The 22,917-nt window shown below is 45.9% G+C and overlaps 2 protein-coding genes across 3 annotated transcripts in view; one reads left to right on the top strand and one right to left on the bottom strand.

Moving 5' to 3' along the window:
* LOC147025552 (uncharacterized) overlaps positions 1–4,048 on the top strand; it is a 36,456-nt gene extending 32,408 nt beyond the window's left edge. The window contains exons 6-7 of the mRNA XM_085887089.1: positions 2,449–2,677; positions 2,945–4,048. Of these exons, the coding sequence (XP_085743215.1) occupies positions 2,449–2,677; positions 2,945–3,279 (564 nt within the window). The 3' untranslated portion in view covers positions 3,280–4,048. The remainder of the gene's footprint in view (positions 1–2,448; positions 2,678–2,944) is intronic.
* An 858-nt stretch (positions 4,049–4,906) lies between these two features.
* The window catches only part of LOC147025551 (uncharacterized), a 47,647-nt gene continuing 29,636 nt past the window's right edge, over positions 4,907–22,917 (bottom strand). For both annotated transcript variants that reach the window (XM_085886608.1, XM_085886607.1), the window contains exons 3-4: positions 9,734–9,849; positions 4,907–7,267 (exon numbers count right to left, since the gene is read on the bottom strand). In XM_085886608.1, coding sequence (XP_085742734.1) covers positions 7,106–7,267; positions 9,734–9,849 — 278 coding nt within the window. In that variant the 3' untranslated portion in view covers positions 4,907–7,105. The remainder of the gene's footprint in view (positions 7,268–9,733; positions 9,850–22,917) is intronic.

Below are 22,917 nucleotides of genomic sequence, written 5' to 3'. Positions count from 1 at the left end.
AGAGGATGTGACAAATATTGTGCGATTGAAGACTGTGCAAGGGTTTGAGAGGAGGAGAGGCATTACGGAACACATCGTTAATCAGAAGAAGAATAGCATGTTTTTTTATTTTATTTTTTTCCTCCATTTGAAAAAAACAAGGACAAATGTGTCCAAGAGCAGCGTCCTAAAGGTTTTGTCGGCTAAAAAAAAAAACAACAACTTCCCATATTTCGTCACGTGCCTTGATTAAGCCAATAGCGAGACCCGTCATCGTGTATTTGCGAAATATAGTGTATTTACGAAATTACAATACATTAAATGGAATAATCTTTAAATTGTAACGTGAACTTTTTGAAACTTTAAGGCAAATGTCCGAATATATTTAAAAGTTCATGATGGACGCTCTCAAAAGGCACCATCAATGTGAGGATGTGTACAGGTGCTTAGTATTTAAGGAGATCCGGATCGTGTATATAAAAGATCGTGTATATAATATAAAGGTTTTGTCTTCACAAGAAGAAGAACAACGCCAAGCTCTCTTAGAGCAGCGCGAGACGCTGCTAAAAATGATGCTTGGAGCACGGAGCTGACGAGTGTTAGTAAGGGCGTTGGAAGAGATTAGTGTTGGGTAGTATGGAGTAAGGAAAGAAAGAAAGTCACGGAAAGTAGATGGAGCAGAAGCAAGTGGCGGAGCATGGTTTTTATGGATTAGAACAAACAGGAACAGATACGTAAATCTTACGCAAAGTAATGAAAATGAAACTTCAGATAGGTTCGAGCAACGGTAAATGGAAAGGACGAGACTATTCCGGACGGTATTCTCATCGCTTGGATTTCAGAGTACACGGTACTCTTGGAAGTTGATGATTTGGGGGAGCTGAAGTCGATGACATGAAGACGTACACGCCCTGAAACGGCTGTATAGTGTATACCTGTCCAAATATTTACATCCAAATACCACGAAGGTGCGATCACATGGAATACACGTCCCACATCAACCCTGAACTCCTCTCGCACATGTAACTGTAAATATACAGAAACTACCTGAGCTGGTGGAATCTGCTTTCCTTTTCAAGTAAACTATTTGCAATTTTTTTTTTTTTTTTTTTTTTAAGGAATGTTGGCCATATTTGAACCCATTATTGAGATGCCAATTGAAAGTGAAAATTTAATCACTTGCTAAACTTAAAAACCAACCTTTTTTTGTGAAGCCTATTTTCTTCAAGATGCACGCACTTCATTGTGAAAATGATTACCGGTATGTTCCAAACGAGTCCAAGATCCTAATTGTCTCGATAAGAAGCATTGATGCCGCCCTGGTTAACCACGTCGAATCGGTGCTCAAATTTTCTCCACTGACGCCTGCACGAGTTCTGCGCATCGCTAACGCTGATCTGCCTCTGATTTGATATGGAACAAAATGTCCATTATATTCCGATTCTGACGAACCATACTCTATTAGAGCGTCGGTCCTGCCGAAACAGTTTCTTGGAAAGGGGTTATGCTCGGGATCCTTGGATCCTGAGTTCAAATCGCACTCGGCTGTTGAATTAATACCAGGTGGGGTTGACTCTGCCTGTCATCCTTCCGAGGTCGGTGAAATGACGCCAGCTTGCTGGTATCCTGTGTCGGAGTGGCGACCCGTCCAGGATTGTACCCAACAGCCAAGGAGATTGCTTAGGCAGCACCGACACTCTGCACAGAGTATGGTTCCGATGGATGGATGGATGGATGGTTATACTAGGTGGTTTGCCCTTGCCTTCCGAGTAGAAGTTCAGGTAGAACTTGTACTTTGGCCAGGGTGCCGGTGGTAGCTCGTATACACTTCGCGAAGGACACCATGGGATGTTTAGCGTCCACCAATGAATGCTGGTAGATGGGACACCCGTTTAACGTCCATCCGAGGGACAGCACACACGAATGAATCAGGCAGCCTGTGAAATACCAGGATGACAGTTTATAGCTTGGTAAGCTAGACGGCTTGGAGGCGAGTGCGTGTACATCTCGGCCATCCTGCGAGCCGTGTTTATTATGTACGTGACTAATGTTTGAGGTGAGATGCTAATTGTAAATGTTGAGTAAGGGATCTGAATGTGATGTGTTTTGGAGGTTGTGACGGTTGTTTTTTTTTTTTTTGTTTGTTTTTTTTGCCTGTGGAAGAATCACGAGAATTAGTTCAATTTCTGGCTATTTCAGGTTATGGAGCCATCTCGCAATCGTGAGCATTTCCTGGCACGGTCGAGATGTAGGACCTTCTCATGTTTATGTGTAGTTTCTTGAAGGTGGTGCTTTCACGAAAGTGCAGAGTGAAGAATGACCGTTTGCTTTGCGCAATGCCACGTCGGCGTGTTCAAGTATCGCTTGTCTTTTATCTCTTCCATCAACGTAAGTTTGGATTGTGCCGACTGCTGGTTAGAGAGCAAACCATCTGACATCCATGTATTTGTGACACTGACCTCCTGACAGGTGAGCGAACCGCCTTCCATGGAGAACGCCGGTGAGGAGTCCGTCGGCCGTGCAGAAGAGACCGTGGTTGAAAGCGGAATCGTCAGATCAGCAGAAGAACGGAGCGAGAACTCTTCTTCTTCGAACTCTGATCTGGTCCACGTGGAGAAGGAGGAAATTCCTGATGCAGACGAGCATTCATCTGAAGGAAAGTCTCAGCCGACACCCATCGGCACATTGAAGGCCGAAGGTAAACCTGAAATCTGAACGTACCGTTGACGTGTGTAAGCTTGTTCATTTCCTGGGAAGTTTTATTTTTTTTTTTGTAAAAGGGTGGTGTTAGTTACTTTTAAGTTACTTCATTGGAGCTCATTGTACTTATTGCAGCTGTAAAAAGAAAAAAAAGTCTTAATTGGCATTTCTATAATTTTTCATGTCGAGTGAACTTTTAATTTCATTGGTGGCTCTTGATGTCGGTTCACTTGCTTTTCCTTCGGTGCTCTTGACATGGTGACAGGTCATAATGTGCCTTCAAAGGATGACGCGGAGATCCCTTTGGAAGCAGGTGACCACACGCAGGATGCAAAGGCGGACAAGCCTCGTGAAGATGTCTCGTCATTCGGAAAAAGCGGGGAAGAAATCGATGACGAAGGGAAACCTGCCGCGCCGGTACCCGGCGCACCTTCGGGTCCCATTCTGTCCCCGGCTTCTCCCGCAGCACCAAAAGATGGAACTTGCTCCCCAAGTTGCTCCATTTTTCAAGCTCTGATGCTTGGTGGCGGTACTCTCATGCTGTTAGCAACCATTGCGCTCGTGGTACGGAGGGTGCGGGTTGCAACGAGGGACTTTTAACAAAAGGGGATCTCAAGGAAAGTTTTGTTGAAAGGAATTGAATTGTCCGATTAAACAAATTGGCTCTTCATGGTGATTATTTGATAAAATAAATGCCGATCGCGGTTTCACCTCGGATTTATGCAACAGCGTCGGGCCCGACCTGGACCAGGAGGGTCAGGAAAACGTGTTCTTCGTCTCGGAAGACCTCGTGCTTGTGGGGCTGGTGACAGGTGTTGAACTATCTCGTGAGAATGTAAATCTCCCTTCGCCGCCGAGCGAAGCTGAAGTGAGTTACTTCGTTGTGGGCAAATTATCGAGATAGGAGAAACTTCCGCAAATTATCCGGGTGTGTGAACGTGATTGGTTGGTTATTGTTTTAGGGGATGCGTGGTTTGATTATTATTATTAGATAAAATGTTTCGAACATACGTTTTACGCTTTCCGCTCAGGCCAGGCCCGAAGCGCTCTGCACGTACATGTTCAAATCTGTAAACCTCGTGGTACCCATACGAGCTTTAATTGTAGCAGAATTAAAATGCACTACTTGTACAAAAAAAAAAATCTGGAATACATGGGAAATGGTTTATCGTTTTGATGTCGCCGGAATGTAAGGAACGAGGTGTATGGCTGTGCTTGCTTTTGATTGTTGGTTTGAACTTTAAAACGTTTTGATTCAAACTCTGGTGGGGGATCATGGTGTCGTCCTTCTTCAGCAACGGCTCTACAAACAATGTGTTCTGTAAATAAAGTCTGGTTTACCCTGAAATAAATCCTTTACTTTGTTCAACCACGCAGTCTAAATGGGACCCAAATGTGTCCTCTGCCTTCGATCGCTGACATTCTCACCAGGGAGTCGGTCTTGTTGCATCGGCCGAGTCGTCGTTGCTATCAAGATAACTTTTACTCATTCGTCTGAGGCCGAGCGACGCACGGTCGAGATGGTTTATCCTGATACGCGAAACACCCTGCAAACCATGCCTGCAGAAAACAGATTAAAAAAAAAATTTTTTTTGAACACCGGCCCCATTTTCCATCCAATCCTCATGTAACTTTGTGTAAAGCGAGCTTTGACCGCTGCACAAATTTCCTTATTTCTCCAACTTGATGTGGAATGGCTTTGAATGCCATAAAATACAAGTTGATGAGTCTTTCATTCGTGGTGGGAAAGGAGGTGCACGTATCGCACTGCACACGTCCACACTTGCCACTAGAGATGGTTCGAGGCGAAAGTTTGAGACGGGACCAAAAACGAACAAAAAAAAAAAAACCCGGAAAAAGGCAGGAATCCTGAATCGATTTCCTGCAATTTCCCAGAAATTCCCAGGAAACTATTTACCAAGAAGAAACACTTGCTCGGGCTCTTTCTTCGAAAGCGTTTCCCAGCTCAAGATCAAGAAAAATAGACTTGCACCATTCTCTAATCTTCATCATATATGACGTGTCGGCGGTGTGGTGCAATCGACGACATCGAAGATAATGAGCATTGAAATATTATCCTGAACTTTGTGTTGACTGGAACTTTCAGTTGAGTTCCTGTTCCATCTCGTTCGCACCAAGGGTCTCCGCCGATGTTCCACAACACGGTCGAAGAAGGTGGTGGACGCCCATTACTAGTTTACAAGATCCACACACAGCAGACATGACATTTCCTTTGTTCATTTAATAAATCAAAACAAATGGTATGCTTTTCCTCCTTTCAATTATAACTTGTCGCGATGTCAAAATGTTCGATTATAAAAGTTAAACTGTTGCTTGGCTGTGTTTGTGTGTACATTCGATGGTCCTGAGTTCAAATCTCACTTGTCCATTTAATTAATACCAGGTGGGGTTGACTCTGCCTGTCATCCTTCCGAGGTTGGCAAAATGAGTGCCAGCTTGCTGATACCCTGCGTCGGAGTGGCGACCCGTCCAGGATTGTGCCAAATAGCCAAGGAGATTGCTTTGGCAGCACCAATGCTTTGCACAGAGTATGGTCCCAATGGATGGATGGATGGTGTACCTCGACCCATCCTTCCTTTCAACTTTTGCTCAAAAATCAATGAAACATTGATACCTTCCCTCCACCCCATCCCCTTTCCAACTCCTGACACCATGATAACTTGACCTATACAATAGGAAAGGTTTGGCTGACCAATTCAAAACTCTTCTTTTTGTTTTGCCCCTTGATTAAAGTATTCTCCTCCATGCTTAGCAGGATCGCCTCGAGGTATTTGCTGCTTAACCTGTGTTCGAATCTAACCCCCCACTCTAAACTGTCATCCTGGCTGTTATACGAGCAGGATGAGGCCATCACCATCTGTCATTCATCGAATGCGCGTTAAACCGGAGGATTGGTTTTGGTTGCCAGATTTTTGCCAGGATTGGTTTTGGTTGCCAGTTTTGGTTGCCATCTGCCAGAATTGGTTGTTGGTGGACGTTCAAGGTCCCATTGTGTCTCATGTGGAGTCGGTCAGTTATCGCCGACACCCTAAACAAAATTATAATTTACAGCCCCAACTTTCTTGCAAACTCGTACTTAAGGCAAGCGTAGGAAGCGTGCCACTACCCCCAATGTGAGTTGAGGGAAGCCTTCATGCTGCAGTAAGCTGAAAACAGGCTCATGATGGTACATCATATTCCAACCTTACTGTTGTTGTTCTCCTTTCGGCTGCTCCCGTTAGGGGTCGCCACAGTGGATCATGCATTATGATCCGCATACTGATTTGGCACAGGTTTGACGCCGGATGCCTTTCCTGACGCAACCCTGGTCACCTCTTATGACACAGGGATAAGGAATGGGTTTCGCAACGATTCCGGGCTGCCCTACACAATATCATAGCGCGGCCCAGCGCAGAGCACCCGTCCTCAAGCGATCCTCCAACCCAAGCCTCCGAGTAGCCGGATTGCAGGTGCACGCCACTACGCCCGGTTCATATTCCAACCTTACTAGCATGTCTAATTGTAAAGGGATTCGTTGACTGCAACTACTAAGCCTGTTCACAGAGGTATTTAAACTATCAAATTTGAATCATGAACACACTCCTTTTAGCATATTTATTTTTTATTATTATTATTATTATTATTGATCGAGCCTCATGGGGCTTGTATTCAATCATATTGCTACAAATAACATATGCAAGTCAAAGGGTCAACAGATACCTGTGACCCGAATTCTTAAGTTACGGTTTGATTGAATGTTGATATAATGCAAAAGTCTTCCAGCAAGAAGAGAACAGCTCGGTGATAAAGATAACAGCTGACGCATGGAAAAGGAAACATACCCAGCAATACGTACATTAGGATGGGGATTTTGCTTTTGTTTTGGAAACGAAGATGGAAGCCCACTGCTGATTCCAAGGCAAACCGAATGGCCGTGTGAACAAGAGCCAAGTTGCTTGATATCTCATGCCGTCTACGATAAATTATTTTTTTCCGTTTTGACACATTCCGCCAAAAAAAAATCCAAGGTTTTGGTGTGAAGGCACCAAAAAGGATTTCGGTACAAAAAAGTGTGGAGGAAAAATGAAACTTGTGCTTGCACTTTTGAAAGGTCACTCCTATCAAGAGAGAAACCAGCACGGTCAAGTCATTTAGTCACATGTTTAAGTTCTGGGATCTTCTTGTTTCGTATGCAGCACATTTCTGCAAGTGGCACCATTGGCTGATGGGACAGGTGCACCACTGATGCAACACCTTCTGTAGGTTAGGGCAGGAATCTGTGGTTTTGTTCATGGTCCTGGGGATAGCTCACCTACGCTCCGTGAATTGTGAAGGACGCCGACGTTTAAGGTTGGGGAAATATTTATTATCTCTTGTGGCAAAATCAAAACTGTGTCCACGATTGCACCGTTTGTCCGAGGTTGCATCAGTTGGGCAACCTGTTGAGGAAATATCTCCTCAACTGGTCCATTACCAACGTGTTTAAAGACTTTATCGACTGCAGAATCAACATGACAGCCGCATGCTCACAAGCCATCTCCGGTCCCAGAATACACTTCATTTCCGCGATGCACAAATCGCAGCTCTCCTGCGGAGGAGAAAGAGAGAGAGAACATCGTAAGGAACTTTGTCAGATATTAAAACTTCTTCCTGTCCACTTCCAGCACAGGCCTTTAATGTGCTAGCATTTGCATGTGAGAAGCATAAAAGTTTTGAAATCAACTTATTTCGCAATAAATTCCATGGTCATCCAGCTCCAATAAACCCGGGAAGCTTTGTTCCTCCTCACTACCAATTGTAAAAAAAAAAAAATTGAGTTGTTTATGACATGTTGCCTCATTGAAATGGAGCTGATAATTTTAACCACAAAGCCCCAGATGATCTCAGTGGCAAACAACTCGGTGGTGCACATGACCTGCGAAGGACTTCGATCGAGACTCTGGGGTTCAAACCGTTACAGACAACCCTCGAAAGTTACATTTCACATTTTTGGACAATGATTCGGAATTGGTTCCAGACAATTAAGTTTGGGCGTTGTTATTGTGTGATAATATTGTCCAAGTCATGTTGGTGTCGATTTGGTGAAGGCCCGATGGTACTAAATCCGTTCGACCTTTAAAACAGGTAGAATTGGCTCTTCCAGGTGTTCGGCCATATTCCATGAATCAATCAGCAATTTTACGATATGAAAGCTCTTGCTATGGAAATCCTGGTGGTAATTCAAAGAGAGCCATCGTATGGGGTTAGCATGTTTCCACCACGACACTTTTTGTGATGCAAGGAGCAATTCTCATGTTTTTTTTATGCATGGACAAATTCATGTCGATTTGGACTTCCAGTAACAACCTCGGTAGGGTTTTGATCGATAACTGATTCACCAAGAAAAAGGAAGTTGGGAACATATATATATATATATATATATATATATATATATATATATATATATATATATATATATATATATATATATATATATATATATATATATATATATATATATATATATATATATACATATATATATATATATATATATATATATATATATATATACATATATATATATATACATATACATATATATATATATATATACATATACATATATATATATATATACATATATATATATATATATATATATATATATATATATATACATATATATACATATATATATATATATATATATATATATACATATACATATATATATATATATATACATATACATATATATATATATATACATATATATATATATATATATATATATATATATATATATATATATATATATATATATATATATATATATATATATATATATATATATAACTGAGTCTTACCTGCTAGGCAGCCACTCGAGTTGGTGGTGCCATTATTTGTCAGCAAGGTAACCGACGATGTCATTAAATTTCATTTGATATTCTGATATACCAAACCTCCTAGTTATTTCTGCAGAAAAAGCTTTCCAACCATGACATTGTTGATTATTTAAGAGAATCTGGCCGAACACCTGTAAAGGGCCAATTCTACCTATTAAAAGGTCTGATTCTGATGCGTCATACTGCTAGTGGTAATTGAGCTCTTTTTTTTTGGCTAGGGTTATGTGAGGTGGTTTGCCATAGTCTTCCCAGCAGTGGTTAGGCCAGGAATTTGTAATTTGTTTAGGGTGCCGGCGATAGCAAGCCTACACTTCTTGAAGGACACAGTGGGATCTCTAACTCCCAACAACGAATGTCGACAGATGGGACATGCAGTTCAACATCCATCCGAGGGACGTCACACACATCCGAGGGACGTCCTCTCATGACTTTTTTTCTCTCCAGGGTCTTGTGCACATTTTGATACGACATACGTCCAAATCAGACTTACAGTTCAGGTGTCACATGATAATTAGTAGTCACATGCCCCCCCCCCCAAAAAAAACCCTGCAATTTTTGCCTATGTTTATGTACAACAAACATGTGTGAATAATAGTGGGGCAACTTAGCATAACAATTGTGCATTTTGTGATGAAAGCACCAAATTTGGCACACTATTAGCCTATCATATTATAAACAGATTTGGATATTGGGCCATCTCAAAATTATTGATGGCAGTGGAAAATGGCTGCCACAGCCATCAGCGGCTGAATTTGAGATGGCTCAATATCCAAATCTGTTCATAATATGATAGGCTACTCGTGTGCCAAATTTGGTGCTTTCGTCACAAAATGCACAATTGTTATGCTATATTTAGCTAAGTTGCCCCACTATAGGGGTTACTTGCATTAGGATCCTGATGATGTAAATTAATTGGCTTGTATTTTTTTTTCTTCTGAATTTTTTTTCTTTTTCTAGCATGTTGTCTTAGACGTACTGAATAATTTTATAACAGAATACATAAGAAATTTAAAAAAAAGACAATAAAATTCATAAAAAGGTAAAATTAACGTATGATGAAAAAAATAATTCGACCATGTGAAAGTTTTCAAGTTCGTCGGACCGAGCCAGGGAAAGCTCAAAATAACCGAGTTCAGTTTGGGTTTAAATCAAACAAAAAGAAGTACCTGAGATGGTTCTTCGACGCAGTTTTTGATCAACTCTGTCATCCTCGACGATTTCATTTCTCCATCAAGCTCATCCCCTATTTTCTTCAGACTTGCGACAACATGACGAATTGTTTCTGGAAAATGAAAATCAGTAACTGAGAAATGGGCCAGGAAATGAAAAATGAAAATCAATTTAGACAAAAGCAATCTTGAAGATTTTACAATTCCTTTGAACACTTCAGAAACTACAATGGCACTCGTGGCGCGCGTTGTCTCGCCTCGTGCGTTCGTTCTGAACAAAAATGCCATCGTTCACTGAACACGCTATGATTATGGCCCAGAAGCGGTACCCGTATCATCCGTCCACCCTATCATGTCACAGGGTTTCTTGGCACCGGTTATGAACGTCATAAATTTAATTCTTCACTCAAAATCGGGTCATACATTGGAAATATGAAGTTTCAGATTTTTCGGATACGGATTTCAATCCAATCAATTATGGCTGGGATAGCAATCCACCGATGATGTCATCGTTATTATCACCCTATTATACCCGATGGAGAGTTGATGACATATGCCAAGTTTCAATTTTTTTCGTTCAGCTGTTTCGGAGAAAATGATGTCCAATTTTTTCCCCTTTAAACCAATATGGCTGCCATACCATGTGGCCGATGACGTCAGAGTGAGCAATGAAATATTCTCCATTGAGAGCCCCTCTTACGTTTAAAGTTTTGCATCCATTGGACAAGCAGTTGCAGAGAATACCATTTTTGAAGCGAAAAATTAAAGACACGGACACGGACAGATGGACAGAGAGACAGACATACACAGGGGCGTTGCAATACTCACATCCCTTTCGGGGCAACACTAAAAAGTTGGATGAAATATTTTGTGTCCGGTTTCATTTTACCACCTCGAACAGGAGGGACAGACATGGACGCATGACAAGAGCACAAAGGGGAGTACACATCCATCCATCCATCCATCCATCCATCTATCGGGACCATACTTTGTGCAGAGCGTTGGAGTTGCCGAAGAGGTCTCCTTGGCTTTTTGACACAATCCTGGACGGGTCGCCACTATGACACAGGATACCAGCAAGCTGGCACTCATTTTGCCAACCTCAGCAGGATGACAGGCAGAGTCAACCCCACCCGGTATTAATTCAATAGCAGAGGGAGATTTGAACTCAGGACCCTAGGATCCCAAGGCCACCACCAGAACCATTAAGCCAACACCAGGCGTGGAGTCACATCAAAAACCTTCAAATGGTTCGTGCTGCTTCCTTGCTTGATGGTCAGCATTTTAAAGGAATGCAGCACGGACGAACAACCATTGCACGGGCTTGATGGGCCTAACTGCCTCCAACGTTGAAGTTCCTTGAAAGGGAACTCATATTTATTTACTCTCAGTACATACCCTCTGTCACCTTGCTCTTTTATGACACCTGATGTCACCTTGCTCTTTTATCTGTCACCTGATTTTATGTCACCTTGCTCTTTTATCTTTTTTACCTATTGAATAAGTAAACTAGAGAGTTCATAGAACACCTGATTTCAGGTCAAGAGCATGGACAATCCTCATAGGTTGGCATCCATTGGGAGTAGGAAATCACTGTGAAGGAAATGTGTGTACGTATGTTTGTGTGTGTACGTGTGTTTGTGTGTGTGTGTGTGTGTGTGTGTGTGTGTGTGTGTGCACTACACAATGACCTACCCCCCCCCCCCCCACAACACTTTACCCCAAGCAGTCTTGAGAAAAAAGGAAGTGGGAAGACGCTTTTAAACTCTTGTTTTGTAATTCCGAGCATGAACATCATGATATGTCCTACAAGCCACTATTTTGCTTCAATTGCAATATTTTCCAATGATGAGCATGCAAGCTGCAAATTTGATTGGTCGAGCTGGTGTAATATTTTGTCCAAGCACTAATAAACGGAGTGTTTTTGGAAGTGACAAAAAGACGAATTGTGTTCCATAGTGTTCAAATATATATATATATATATATATATATATATATATATATATATATATATATATATATATATATATATATATATATATATATATATATATATATATATATTGTTGCGGTTGAGGAAATTCGCAAATCACCATTCAGGTCCTGTAGGTGAGATATCTCTGTAAGTACATGTGTAGTTAGCCCCAAACCCGTTGTTTAGAGGGAATAAATGTGATTCATTCGGGCTGCGACCCTTAAAGATAGCCGTTTTTCTCTTCTATCTTTATTTTGAACCAACCACGTCTCAACCGCCATCACACAACAACCACCAACCGCAACACTGCTTCACAACAACAACAACGCCAACAGCCACGACCTTTACCTTCACAGCACACCATCCCGCAACCATCGCATCACCGCCATTCCAAGCGTCACCGTGGCCATGGACCACCACTTTAAACCCTCCACCACCTTCGCCTCTCCTTCTGCGGCCATTCCCGCACCACTTGTGAACGCCGAGCGTCAGGCTGTCCTGGCCTCGTGCGGGACGCGTGCCGAGCCGCGGGTGCAAAAAGCGGCCTTTCCGAGGAGAAGTCAGATCAGGAATGATACACGCCCACTTCCGATCCGTCCAATCATTAAGCGCGGGGCGATTTGGCCCCGCCTCCAGGCGCGTCGGAGTACAATCGATATATGCAAATTCGAGGATCAGGGGAGATTCACGCCCCTTTTTCTCCGTCCAATGGGCGAGCGTGGCTCCACCCCCGAGCTCGTTTTGATCCAGAAATTTGCATATGGGTTCTCCTGCCGTACTATAAAGCGCCGAGCGCGGGGCGAATTCAGTCAGTTTTTTTTGGGGCTCGGGCGAGTTGGAGAAGTGTGGCAGCGGCAGAGTGTGGCAGCAGCAGTCAAGACGGGTCTGGAGGAGAGTCAGTCTGTCGGGGTTCGGAGTCTGTCGGGGAGCTGCAGAGAGGGGAAGCCGGGAGCGCGGTCGAGGTCGCAGTGGAGTCGCTCGTCGCGGGACCCAAGCAAGCCAGCTATCCTCTTTCCCCAGAGCATCAACAAACCCCCCTTCCCCCCCCCCCGCGCTGAGATAGTGCGGAAAGGGGGTCCCGTTCCCACCCCATTCCAAGCAGTGCCAACGAAACCCGCGCAGGAGCGCAGAGTAGGGGCACCGCCGCCACATTTGCGGCTCATCACAAGACGGGTAGGCTCCACCCGGTCTCGCGCCCACAGGCCCCATCTGTCCCCTTGTCGTTGAGGGTGGCCCTTTTCTTTTGCTTTTGAGTATATGTGTTGTCGGCGCCGTCTGTAAAGTAAAACTGTGTAAGTGCTGCCGTGTGCTCGCGTAGTCGGTAGTAGATCTGCATTGTTGTGTTTCTTTTGTTGCAATTGCTTTTGGTGCATAATTGTTGTAATTGTATATGTGTGCTTTCCGTGTGCCGTGGAATAAATGTGCCTTATGTTGAAATGTTTTTCCCGTTTCGCTCCGTCTTTTCTTTAATTGAATCTCCATCTTGCTTCACTCACGTAAAGGGTTGGTAGTGGGCTTAATAAGCCCGATAATTAATCGGAAACGTCGAGGCCGACGATAACACCGCTCGGTTATCCCGATAGTATGGAACGGGTCGCTTAAGTGGCCCGGAGTCGACCTGCGGCGAGGTGCGATCGCCCGGTCTACCCTCCGTGTGGGTACTTAGGTAGGTCGAATTTGGCGAACAACCCTATCCCACGCGGGGGGCCGATTGCCACGATCGTGGTGAGGCCGAAAGGCCCACCCGTGACTAGTTCCCGGCGTTAGTCCGAGAGGGTCACGACGGAATTGTCCGTGCAGTGGGCGACGTGCCGCGATTCGAGTTACGTGGCCGCTCGCACGCCGGCGGGCGCGAATTCGCAACACTGGTGTCAGGAGTGGGATACAAACTCATCCCCCTCCTCGCGGCACTGGTGTCGGAGAGCGGGAAAACGGGCTCTCCTGTCTCCAGCTAAATTCACGGGAATCGGTCCAGGGGTGACAGGAGCGACCCCCGATTCCCTCCAAATTACGAGCGATTCAAATTAACCTTTTACGAGAAATAAGATGGCGGCTCAAGGTGAGCGGGAGCCGGGGGTATTAGGTATGTGTAGTCATGTAGGATCCATGGCCCAGGTCGGTTCTTTTTTTATAATTATAACCCCACCACTAACTGTGGTCAGTGGGAGCGGCTTGAGCACGAACTTTGCCAGAAAACGGAGTCACACAATGGCAGCGCGATCGCACCTCAGCGCAGCACGGAGCGGGCTGATATTAATGGCACAGCACGAGGCGTGAGCTCCCAGTCACCGGTTCAAGGCACGTGGTCACGGCATGTGCCATGGCAGGCGTGGCAGGATGACTATGCGAGCATTGGCAGGCTTCAGGCACAATTGGGGGATGTCTTGGAAAAGGTGAAGCGTTATGAAGAATATATCGAGGAGGTGCAAAGTGGAGTGGACGAGTCACAACGGCACGCAGACGAGCTTCAGAAAAATTATGTGTACGGGGGGACACACGATTGGACAATTTACTGGAACGAATTTGGTGGCAAAAACATAACTTGGCCAATAGAGTCGACGAACTATGTGGGAAAAAGAATTTGGTAGTGTTTTATACCCGTCAGTTGGAATATGCGAAGAGCAAACTGAACAAAAGAATAGAGGAACAGCAGATTGGTATCTCCCAGGAAAGGAAACAATGGGAGGAAGAATGGAAAACCGAGCTCGAAAAGAAACAAAAGGAGCACGACTTGGAAGTAAAACAATTAATGGAAAAATTATTGGACGAAGCAAGGCGGTTCAAATAACTGGAGGGGAAAGTGAGGGAAATACAGTTGGAAGAGAAAAAATGTGAACACGATGAGGAGGGAAGCGGTGGAAAGAAGAGATGAAATGAGTGAAGAAGCATGCAAATTGAGGGAGGAATTAGAAACAAAAACATCTGAGATACTGAAACATGAAAACAAAGAAAGAGGATTAAAAGACGAACTGAGGATGTTAAAAGAGGAAAGGAAGAGAACAGGGAATGAAACGTTAAGGAACCACACTGAGCAGATTGAACAATTAGAAGCCAAAGCAAAGTCGGAGTGTGCGGAGATGAGAAAGGAATTGGAAAAGAAAGCTTCTGAGTTACAGAAACACCATAACCAAATGAAGTAAACCATGAAACTGGAGAAGGAAGGACAGGAGAGGGAACGAGGAAGAGTAATGAGCCAGCAGCAAATGAAACACAAAAAGGAGATTAACCAAATGAAGCAAACCATGAAACTGGATAAGGAAAGACCGGAGAGGAAACGAGGAAGAGTAATGAGACAGCAGTACGATTTCAGTGTGGTCCATAGAGCCGGTAAGGCTCATGGGAATGCCGATGCGCTCTCTCGACGCCCCTGTCTGGGAGAAAACTGCAAATATTGCATGAGACATGAGGAGAGGGACCAATTGGCAGACGCCTCCCCGAAACTCCCAGTCCGTGTGGCCTGGGTGGTAGGCCCAACTTTGCCACTAACCGCGGGAGAGGAATTTGGTGGATTGGCATGGAGCACGGCCCAGCGGGAAGACCCCGTGATAGGGCCAGTGTACAAATGGGTCCAGGAAAACAGGAGGCTCAGTGGGGAGGAAATCGCCCCATTCGGAGCGCGAACAAAGGCACAATGGGCTCAGTGGAGGACCCTAGAAATGAGGGACAACATCTTATATCGCAAGTGGGTGGAGATTCCTTCTGAACAAACTTCTTGGCGAGTGATAGTCCCTGATGGGTTTAAGACCCAAATTTTGAAACAGCTGCACGGTACCCACGCCGGCGGCCATTTGGGCAGGACCAAAACAAAATCTCGGGCCCGCCGGCGGTTCTATTGGGTTAACATAGGGCGCGATGTACAGGACTGGTGTCGAGCATGCGACGCCTGTACTGCGAAAAAGGGACCGCCACAGAGGATGAGGGCCCCACTCCAACTACATCAGGTTGGGGCCCCCCTTGAGCGAGTGGCCATGGACATTTTGGGACCACTGCCCCCCACTCGCCAGGGTAATAAGTACATCCTCGTAATTATGGACTATTTCACCAAATGGCTGGAAGCCTTTGCCCTTCCCAGCCAGGAAGCAGGGGTTGTGGCCAAGGCCTTCGTAGAAGGATTTACATGCCGGTATGGGATTCCACAGGAGATGCACACGGACCAGGGACGAAATTTTGAGAGCGAATTACTAAAAGAGGTGTGTAGGCTCCTGGAAATTCGAAAGACATGGACAACGCCCCTGAGACCACAGTCTAATGGCATGGTGGAGAGGTTCAACAGGACCCTGGTCCAACAGTTGGCCCTCTTCACCGCCACTAACCAGGAGGACTGGGACGAACACCTTCCGTACCTCCTGATGGCCTATCGCGCATCCCAGCACGGGTCTACCGCATGTAGTCCGGCGCTGTTGATGTATGGACGGGAGCTGAGAAGCCCCGTCGATTTATTGTGCGGTCCGACGCCTGAGCGGCTTGATAGGCCCCCGGGGGAGGGCTATGCCCGTCGGTTGGAGGAAGGCATGGAGAAGGTCCATGCCTTCACACGACACCAGCTCCAACAGGCAGGCATAAAGAAGAAGCGCAGGTACGACCACCGGAGCCAGGTGAGCAAATACCCACCGGGGGCGAAGATTTGGTTCTTTAACCCCCGGCGGAGGAAGGGCAGATGCCCGAAGCTCACCTCGCCTTGGCAGGGCCCGGGGGTCGTCCTGGCGCAAATCAGTGACGTGGTCCTAAAAATTAAAATGGGACCACGAGCCCTTCCCTGGATCGTCCACGCGGACCGCCTGAGGCCTTACAAGGGCGACCTTACGCCCTCATGGATATGTCTTGCCGGAGGAGTCGGTGCTGGAACAGCCGCTCCCGCAGAGGCGCAAGGCTCTCAGAGCCTTGCAACGAGTTCACGAGCCCAGTAGGAAGGGAGGAAATCCCCCCTGGGAAATAAGGATTTGAAGACAGTGACAGCCTTTGGATGTGTAGAGGGGACGTAGTTTAGCGACGTAGTGTTCAAAGGAACGTGCTGTAGTTTAAGGGACGACGTGGGAGCACGAGTTAGTTACGGGATGTAGTTAGAAGGATGGCAGAGTTCAGCGGTGAGTGTGTTGAAGAGTTGTGGGTTGTGAGGTGAGTATGTGTGCTTGTTGAATGAGTGAGGCCAGCGGGTCTGTGTGAGTGGAGCGAATGGGGAATGCATGGTGCGATGAGTGATTGGGGGGAGGAGTGACTCCCGCCCATGGGACCCCGGGGTCAGTGTAGACTGAGTTAGGGGGTTAGTCAAATTTACAAAATGGAGGTCGTTTTGTTGTTGGTGGGAAAGTAGGCTCGATACCCATTTGGAGGGGTGCAGGAGCCCTGTTGACGGGCTGGGAGCGTGGCTGCGAAAGGTGAGTATCGCTGAGTGGGTACCCCGGGCACCAGGCTAGTCGGCCGTAGTAGGCCAAGGGCCCATGGGGGCCGGGATAGCATAGTGGGCACGGGTGCGCCCGCTTGGTGCGGGGGCCCGAGGCGCCGTTAGCCGCGTGGGCAGTGTTGTGGGCACGGGTGATCCTCGGAAAGGGGCCCGGGAAGCCAGCCTGCCACGTGTGCGTTTCAGGGGAGGTACCATGGGGGGCACTCCCCGGTGTTTAGGGAGCTGCTAGGCTCGGAGGCAGTGTAGTGCCCGGGGGTGCCATCGTAGGGGAATTGGCAGAGGGTCGTGCCTGCCAAAGGGAGCCACGCGTCCCAGCCATGAGACCGTGTGAGGGCACGGGAAGAAAATTGGGGGGCAAGGCCCGAAATTGTGAGGAGACCAACGCAGGCGACGGGAATCTGGGTTTTTAGAACCAATAGTTTAAGCGAGAGGCGCTTGTTGAAAGCCCCGGGGTAGTTTAACAGTTAAATGGATAGGGTAGATTAGGAAGTGTACCCCTCCGCACCATCCATTCCCTCGCTCTCGTTGTGGGCCGCTGGACCCACTTTGTGTTATAGATCGCTGAAGTCTGGGGAGGCCATCCTGAGGCTTGAGTCGGGCCTCGACACAGGACGCTAGCTCTCCCTTGTTCCCCTCCAGGAAGGGAACGTAGGGGTTGGGAGTAGGCTAGGCAACAGGATAGGTTAGCTGAACAAGGACGATAAAGGGGGTTAGGGGACGAATTATAGTGGGAAGTAAAAATAAAAACAACAAAAAAATAAGTTGGGGCTAAATTGGGTTTCACAAATTAAGGGAATGGGTATGTACAGTGACAGGCAAAGGCGATAGGTTGGGAGGGAGACCGTAGGGTAGGTCCGAGCCCGCCTTCCGAGTGGCCAGCACCACCGCACTCCCTCCACCAACCTCCACTGAACGGCAAAGGCTGGCCAGCTTCATCTGCTGGCTTTGTTGCTGCAAGGCCTGTGCCGGCCCACTTCATCTGCCGGCTGGCTGTTTTTCTTCAAGGCCTGTGCCGGCAAGTTCGTTTGCCGGCTGTGTTTGCCTGCAGCAGCCTTCTTCTGCAGGCTGTGTTGTCTGCTCACCTTTGCCATGCCATGCCCACTGCCCATGTTCACCAGCCCCCGTTCAATTTTGCTTCCCCCCCACCCTGTTAATTTCCATGTGTGCCAGGATCAAAGCAACAGTTTGCAAGCTGCAAGAACTGCCCTGTTGGCAGCTACAACACGGGCCTGCAGTGGCGGCCCGTGCACCGTGTTTGCGCCCATCCATCCATCCATCCATCCATCCATCCATCCGTTGGGTTCATTGCGTGTGCCACTTAAGCTGGCACGGAGACTGCGTTTGTGCAGCCCGTGTACCGTTTTGTTGCTTGCATCAGTGCCCGTTCAGTGCTGTGCAGGGACTGCCTTGCCGGTAGCCGCACCAGAAGACTGCGTTTGTGCAGCCCATGCACCATTGTGGTTCACTGCGTTCAGTTCAAAAGGGGAGGCCGAGGACTGCGTGTGAGCAGCCGGCCACGTTCCCTGTTACCTGTATTGTTTGAGCCAGAGACTGCATGCGAGCAGCCTGGCTCCCTGCTAACTGCTTCCTTTTTGCAGAGTCCATTGATCCTGGGCCATGGTTTAGTGTAAAATTTGTAAGTTAAGGTTAAGATGTACTGTACATATGAGTGCGCCCCCGGCATGTCTGTCTTAGCGCCGGCAATTTTATTTAAGTCGTCCGTGTGAGTGGGTTTGTTTAGTTAGTTACGCAGCCCTCAGGTTATTTATTTTGGGGACACGAATACCATGAATGTCGCACTCAGGGATCCGTAGGTAAAACGTACTAGGGGTGAACTACACATGATGGCTCACGAAAATTTGACGACTCGGGACGAGTCTGTAAAAAGGGGAGGGGGTAGTGTTGCGGTTGAGGAAATTCGCAAACCACCATTCAGGTCCCGTAGGTGAGATATCTCTGTAAGTACATGTGTAGTTAGCCCCAAACCCGTTGTTTAGAGGGAATTTATGTGATTCATTCAGGCTGCGACACTTTGAGATAGCCGTTTTTCTGTTCTATCTTTATTTTGAACCAACCACGTCTCAACCACCATCACACAATAACCACCAACCACAACGCCGCTTCACAACAACAACAACGCCAACAGCCACGACCTTTACCTTCACAGCACACCATCCCGCAACCATCGCATCACCGCCATTCCAAGCGTCACCGTGGCCATGGACCACCACTTTAAACCCTCCACCACCTTCGCCTCTCCTTCTGCGGCCATTCCTGCACCACTTGTGAACGCCGAGCGTCAGGCTGTCCTGGCCTCGTGCGGGACGCGCGCCGAGCCGCGGGTGCAAAAAGCGGCCTTTCCGAGGAGAAGTTGGATCAGGAATGATACACGCCCACTTCCGATCCGTGCAATCATTAAGCACGGGGCGATTTGGCCCCGCCTCCAGGCGCGTCGGGGTAGAATCGATATATGCAAATTCGAGGATCAGGGGAGATTCACGCCCCATTTTCTCCGTCCAATGGGAGAGCGTGGCTCCACCCCCGAGCTCGTTCTGATCCAGAAATTTGCATATGGGTTCTCCTGCCGTACTATAAAGCGCCGAGCACGGGGCGAATTCAGTCAGTTTTTTTTTTGGGCTCGGGCGAGTTGGAGAAGTGTGGCAGCGGCAGAGTGTGGCAGCAGCAGTCAAGACTGGTCTGGAGGAGAGTCAGTCTGTCGGGGTTCAGAGTCTGTCGTGGAGCTGCAGAGAGGGGAAGCCGGGAGCGCGGTCGAGGTCGCAGTGGAGTCGCTCGTCGCGGGATCCAAGCAAGCCAGCTATCCTCTTTCCCCAGAGCATCAACAAGACCCCCTTCCCCCCCCCGCACTGAGATAGTGTGGAAAGGGGGCCCCGTTCCCACCCTATTCCAAGCAGTGCCAACGAAACCAGCGAAGGAGCATGGAGTCGGGGCACCGCCGCCACATTTGCGGCTCATCACAAAACGGGTAGGCTCCACCCGGTCTCGCGGCCCACAGGGCCCGTCTGTCCCCTTGTCGTTGAGGGTGGCCCTTTTCTTTTGCTTCTGAGTATATGTGTTGTCGGCGCCGTCTGTAAAGTAAAACTGTGTAAGTGTTGCCATGTGCTCGCGTAGTCGGAAGTAGATCTGCATTGTTGTGTTTCTTTTGTTGCAATTGCTTTTGGTGCATAATTGTTGTAATTGTATATGTGTGCTTTCCGTGTGCCGCGGAATAAATGTGCCTTATGTTAAACTGTTTTTCCCGTTTCGCTTCGTCTTTTCTTTAATTGAATCTCCATCTTGCTTCACGTAAAGGGTTGGTAGTGGGCTTAATAAGCCCGATAATTAATCGGAACCGTCGAGGCCGACGATAACACCGCTCGGTTATCCCGATAGTATGGAACGGGTCGCTTAAGTGGCCCGGAGTCGACCTACGGCGAGGTGCGATCGCCCGGTCTACCCTCCGTGTGGGTACTTAGGTAGGTCGAATTTTGCGAACAACCCTATCCCACGCGGGGGGCCGATTGGCACGATCGTGGTGAGGCCGAAAGGCCCACCTGTGACTAGTTTCCGGCGTTAGTCCGAGAGGGTCATGACGGAATTGTCCGTCCGGTGGGCGACGTGCCGCGATTCGAGTTACGTGGCCGCTCGCACGCCGGCGGGTGCAAATTCGCAACAATATATATATATATATATATATATATATATATATATATATATATATATATATATATATATATATATATATATATATATATATATATATATATGTATATATATATATATATTGGGGCAGCTTAGCTAAATATAGCATAACAATTGTGCATTTTGTGAGGAAAGCACCAAATTTGGCACACGAGTAGCCTATCATATTATAAACAGATTTGGATATTGGGCCATCTCAAATTCAGCCGCTGATGGCTGTGGCAGCCATTTTCCACTGCCATCAAAAATTTTGAGATGGCCCAATATCCAAATCTGTTCAGAATTCGTAACAATATATATATATATATATATATATATATATATATATATATATATATATATATATATATATATATATATATATATATATATATATATATATATATATATTATAGACAGTGGGCCAAGCATCCAAAATGTGTCTAGTTTTTGACTTTCATGACCCACCTCTGGTATCCACCTGAAATTTTGCATAGATTTAGATCAAAAAAATCTCTTAGAAAGAATTCACAACTCTTCAGTGCAAAAAGTTGCACATTAATTAGTAATGCTAATTAGCAAAAACCTATAGTGCCATCTTGTGTCCATTCTGAGATAGCTGTGAATTATTCTGTGGGAATTCTGATGTCTATGTATTCATAGGGAGACCACATGAATGTGGGTGATATGGGTCCCTTCCACTCACTCACTCACTCACTCACTCACACACACACACGTATAAATAAAGTAATATGCAGTAATTGTAAATAGCAATGCCACTAATTGTTGATCTGCACAAAAGCTGAACATACAAGTCAGGAAGACATCTACTGGACTGGCATAACGAAATCAAACGCAGTGTATCATAATATCATCAAACTAATCACCAGTCATTCTTCGTTCAATCACTGATGCATAAATATATCACACACCAAAGCTGAAATTATTTACACAGCACTTTTTTTCATTAATATGTATATAATATCTCCATTATATATTTTAAGCAGTGGCATTTTTTATTTATACATTAATATGTATATAATATCTCCATTATATATTTTAAGCAGTGGCATTTTTTATCTATACATTAATTTTATATATGCATTTTATATATACATTAATATGTATATATATAATATACCATTATATATTTTAAGCAGTGGCATTTTTTATCTATACATTAATTTTATTTATGCATTTTATATATACATTAATATGTATATAATATCTCCATTATATATTTTAAGTATTTCAATTCCAGTTTCCGCAGGTGTGTATGTTGTGCGCCGATTGCTTACAATTGGAGAGTTGGAATTATTATTCACATGATTTCTTCAGCACCAAGGAGGATTACATGAAGTGTTTAGATTTACTTAATGTATGTACATGCACTGATGATCAAAGTTTCTTGAAAACTAACCTTTTTTGCTATCAATAAAAAATATATATGTATTCTGCAAACATGTCTCAAAGTTTTTTGCATAGTTTTATCGGTTGCTTGCACCTATAAATGTTCATTTTTATGGATTGACATTTTCTTCTGTTCTGTCATCATTATGCGATGTTTTCCAATCATATATAAAATCTCAAAACTGGAGGAACGTTCGCTTAATCATCAAAACATTGTAATGTCTATTATGACTTCTGATGATGGTAACCATGAGCAATCCAATTCTAGTACTTGCATATAGATTATGGAAACATGCATATGTTAATTCATGATCCTCAGCAACGGCAACTATTCTAATTTCTCGTAGAGGGGTCATAATCAGTCACAAAGACAAAGGAAAGTGTGAGAGAGAGAGAGATAGAGAGATAGAGAGATAGAGAGATAGAGAGATAGAGAGATAGAGAGAGAGAGAGAGAGAGAGAGAGAGAGAGAGAGAGAGAGAGAGGGGGCAGAGAGAGGGGAGGGCGGGGGGAGAGAGAGAGGAGGGAGGGGGTGAGAGGGGGAGGGGGAGAGAGAGAGAGGGGGAGAGAGAGAGGGGGAGGGGTGAGAGGGGGAGGGGAGAGAGAGAGGGGGAGGGGTGAGAGGGGAGGGGGAGAGAAAGAGGGGGAGGGGGAGAGAGAGAGAGGGGGGAGAGAGAGAGAGAGAGGGGTGGGGGAGAGAGAGAGAGAGGGGGGAGG

This window comes from Eptatretus burgeri, chromosome 6 (genome assembly GCF_056783735.1).
Source record: "Eptatretus burgeri isolate ZD-2024b chromosome 6, Ebu_testis_v1, whole genome shotgun sequence".
NCBI lineage: Eukaryota > Metazoa > Chordata > Myxini > Myxiniformes > Myxinidae > Eptatretus > Eptatretus burgeri.
Note: the sequence above shows the minus strand (reverse complement) of the source record. Positions and strands in the feature narration are given on the sequence as shown.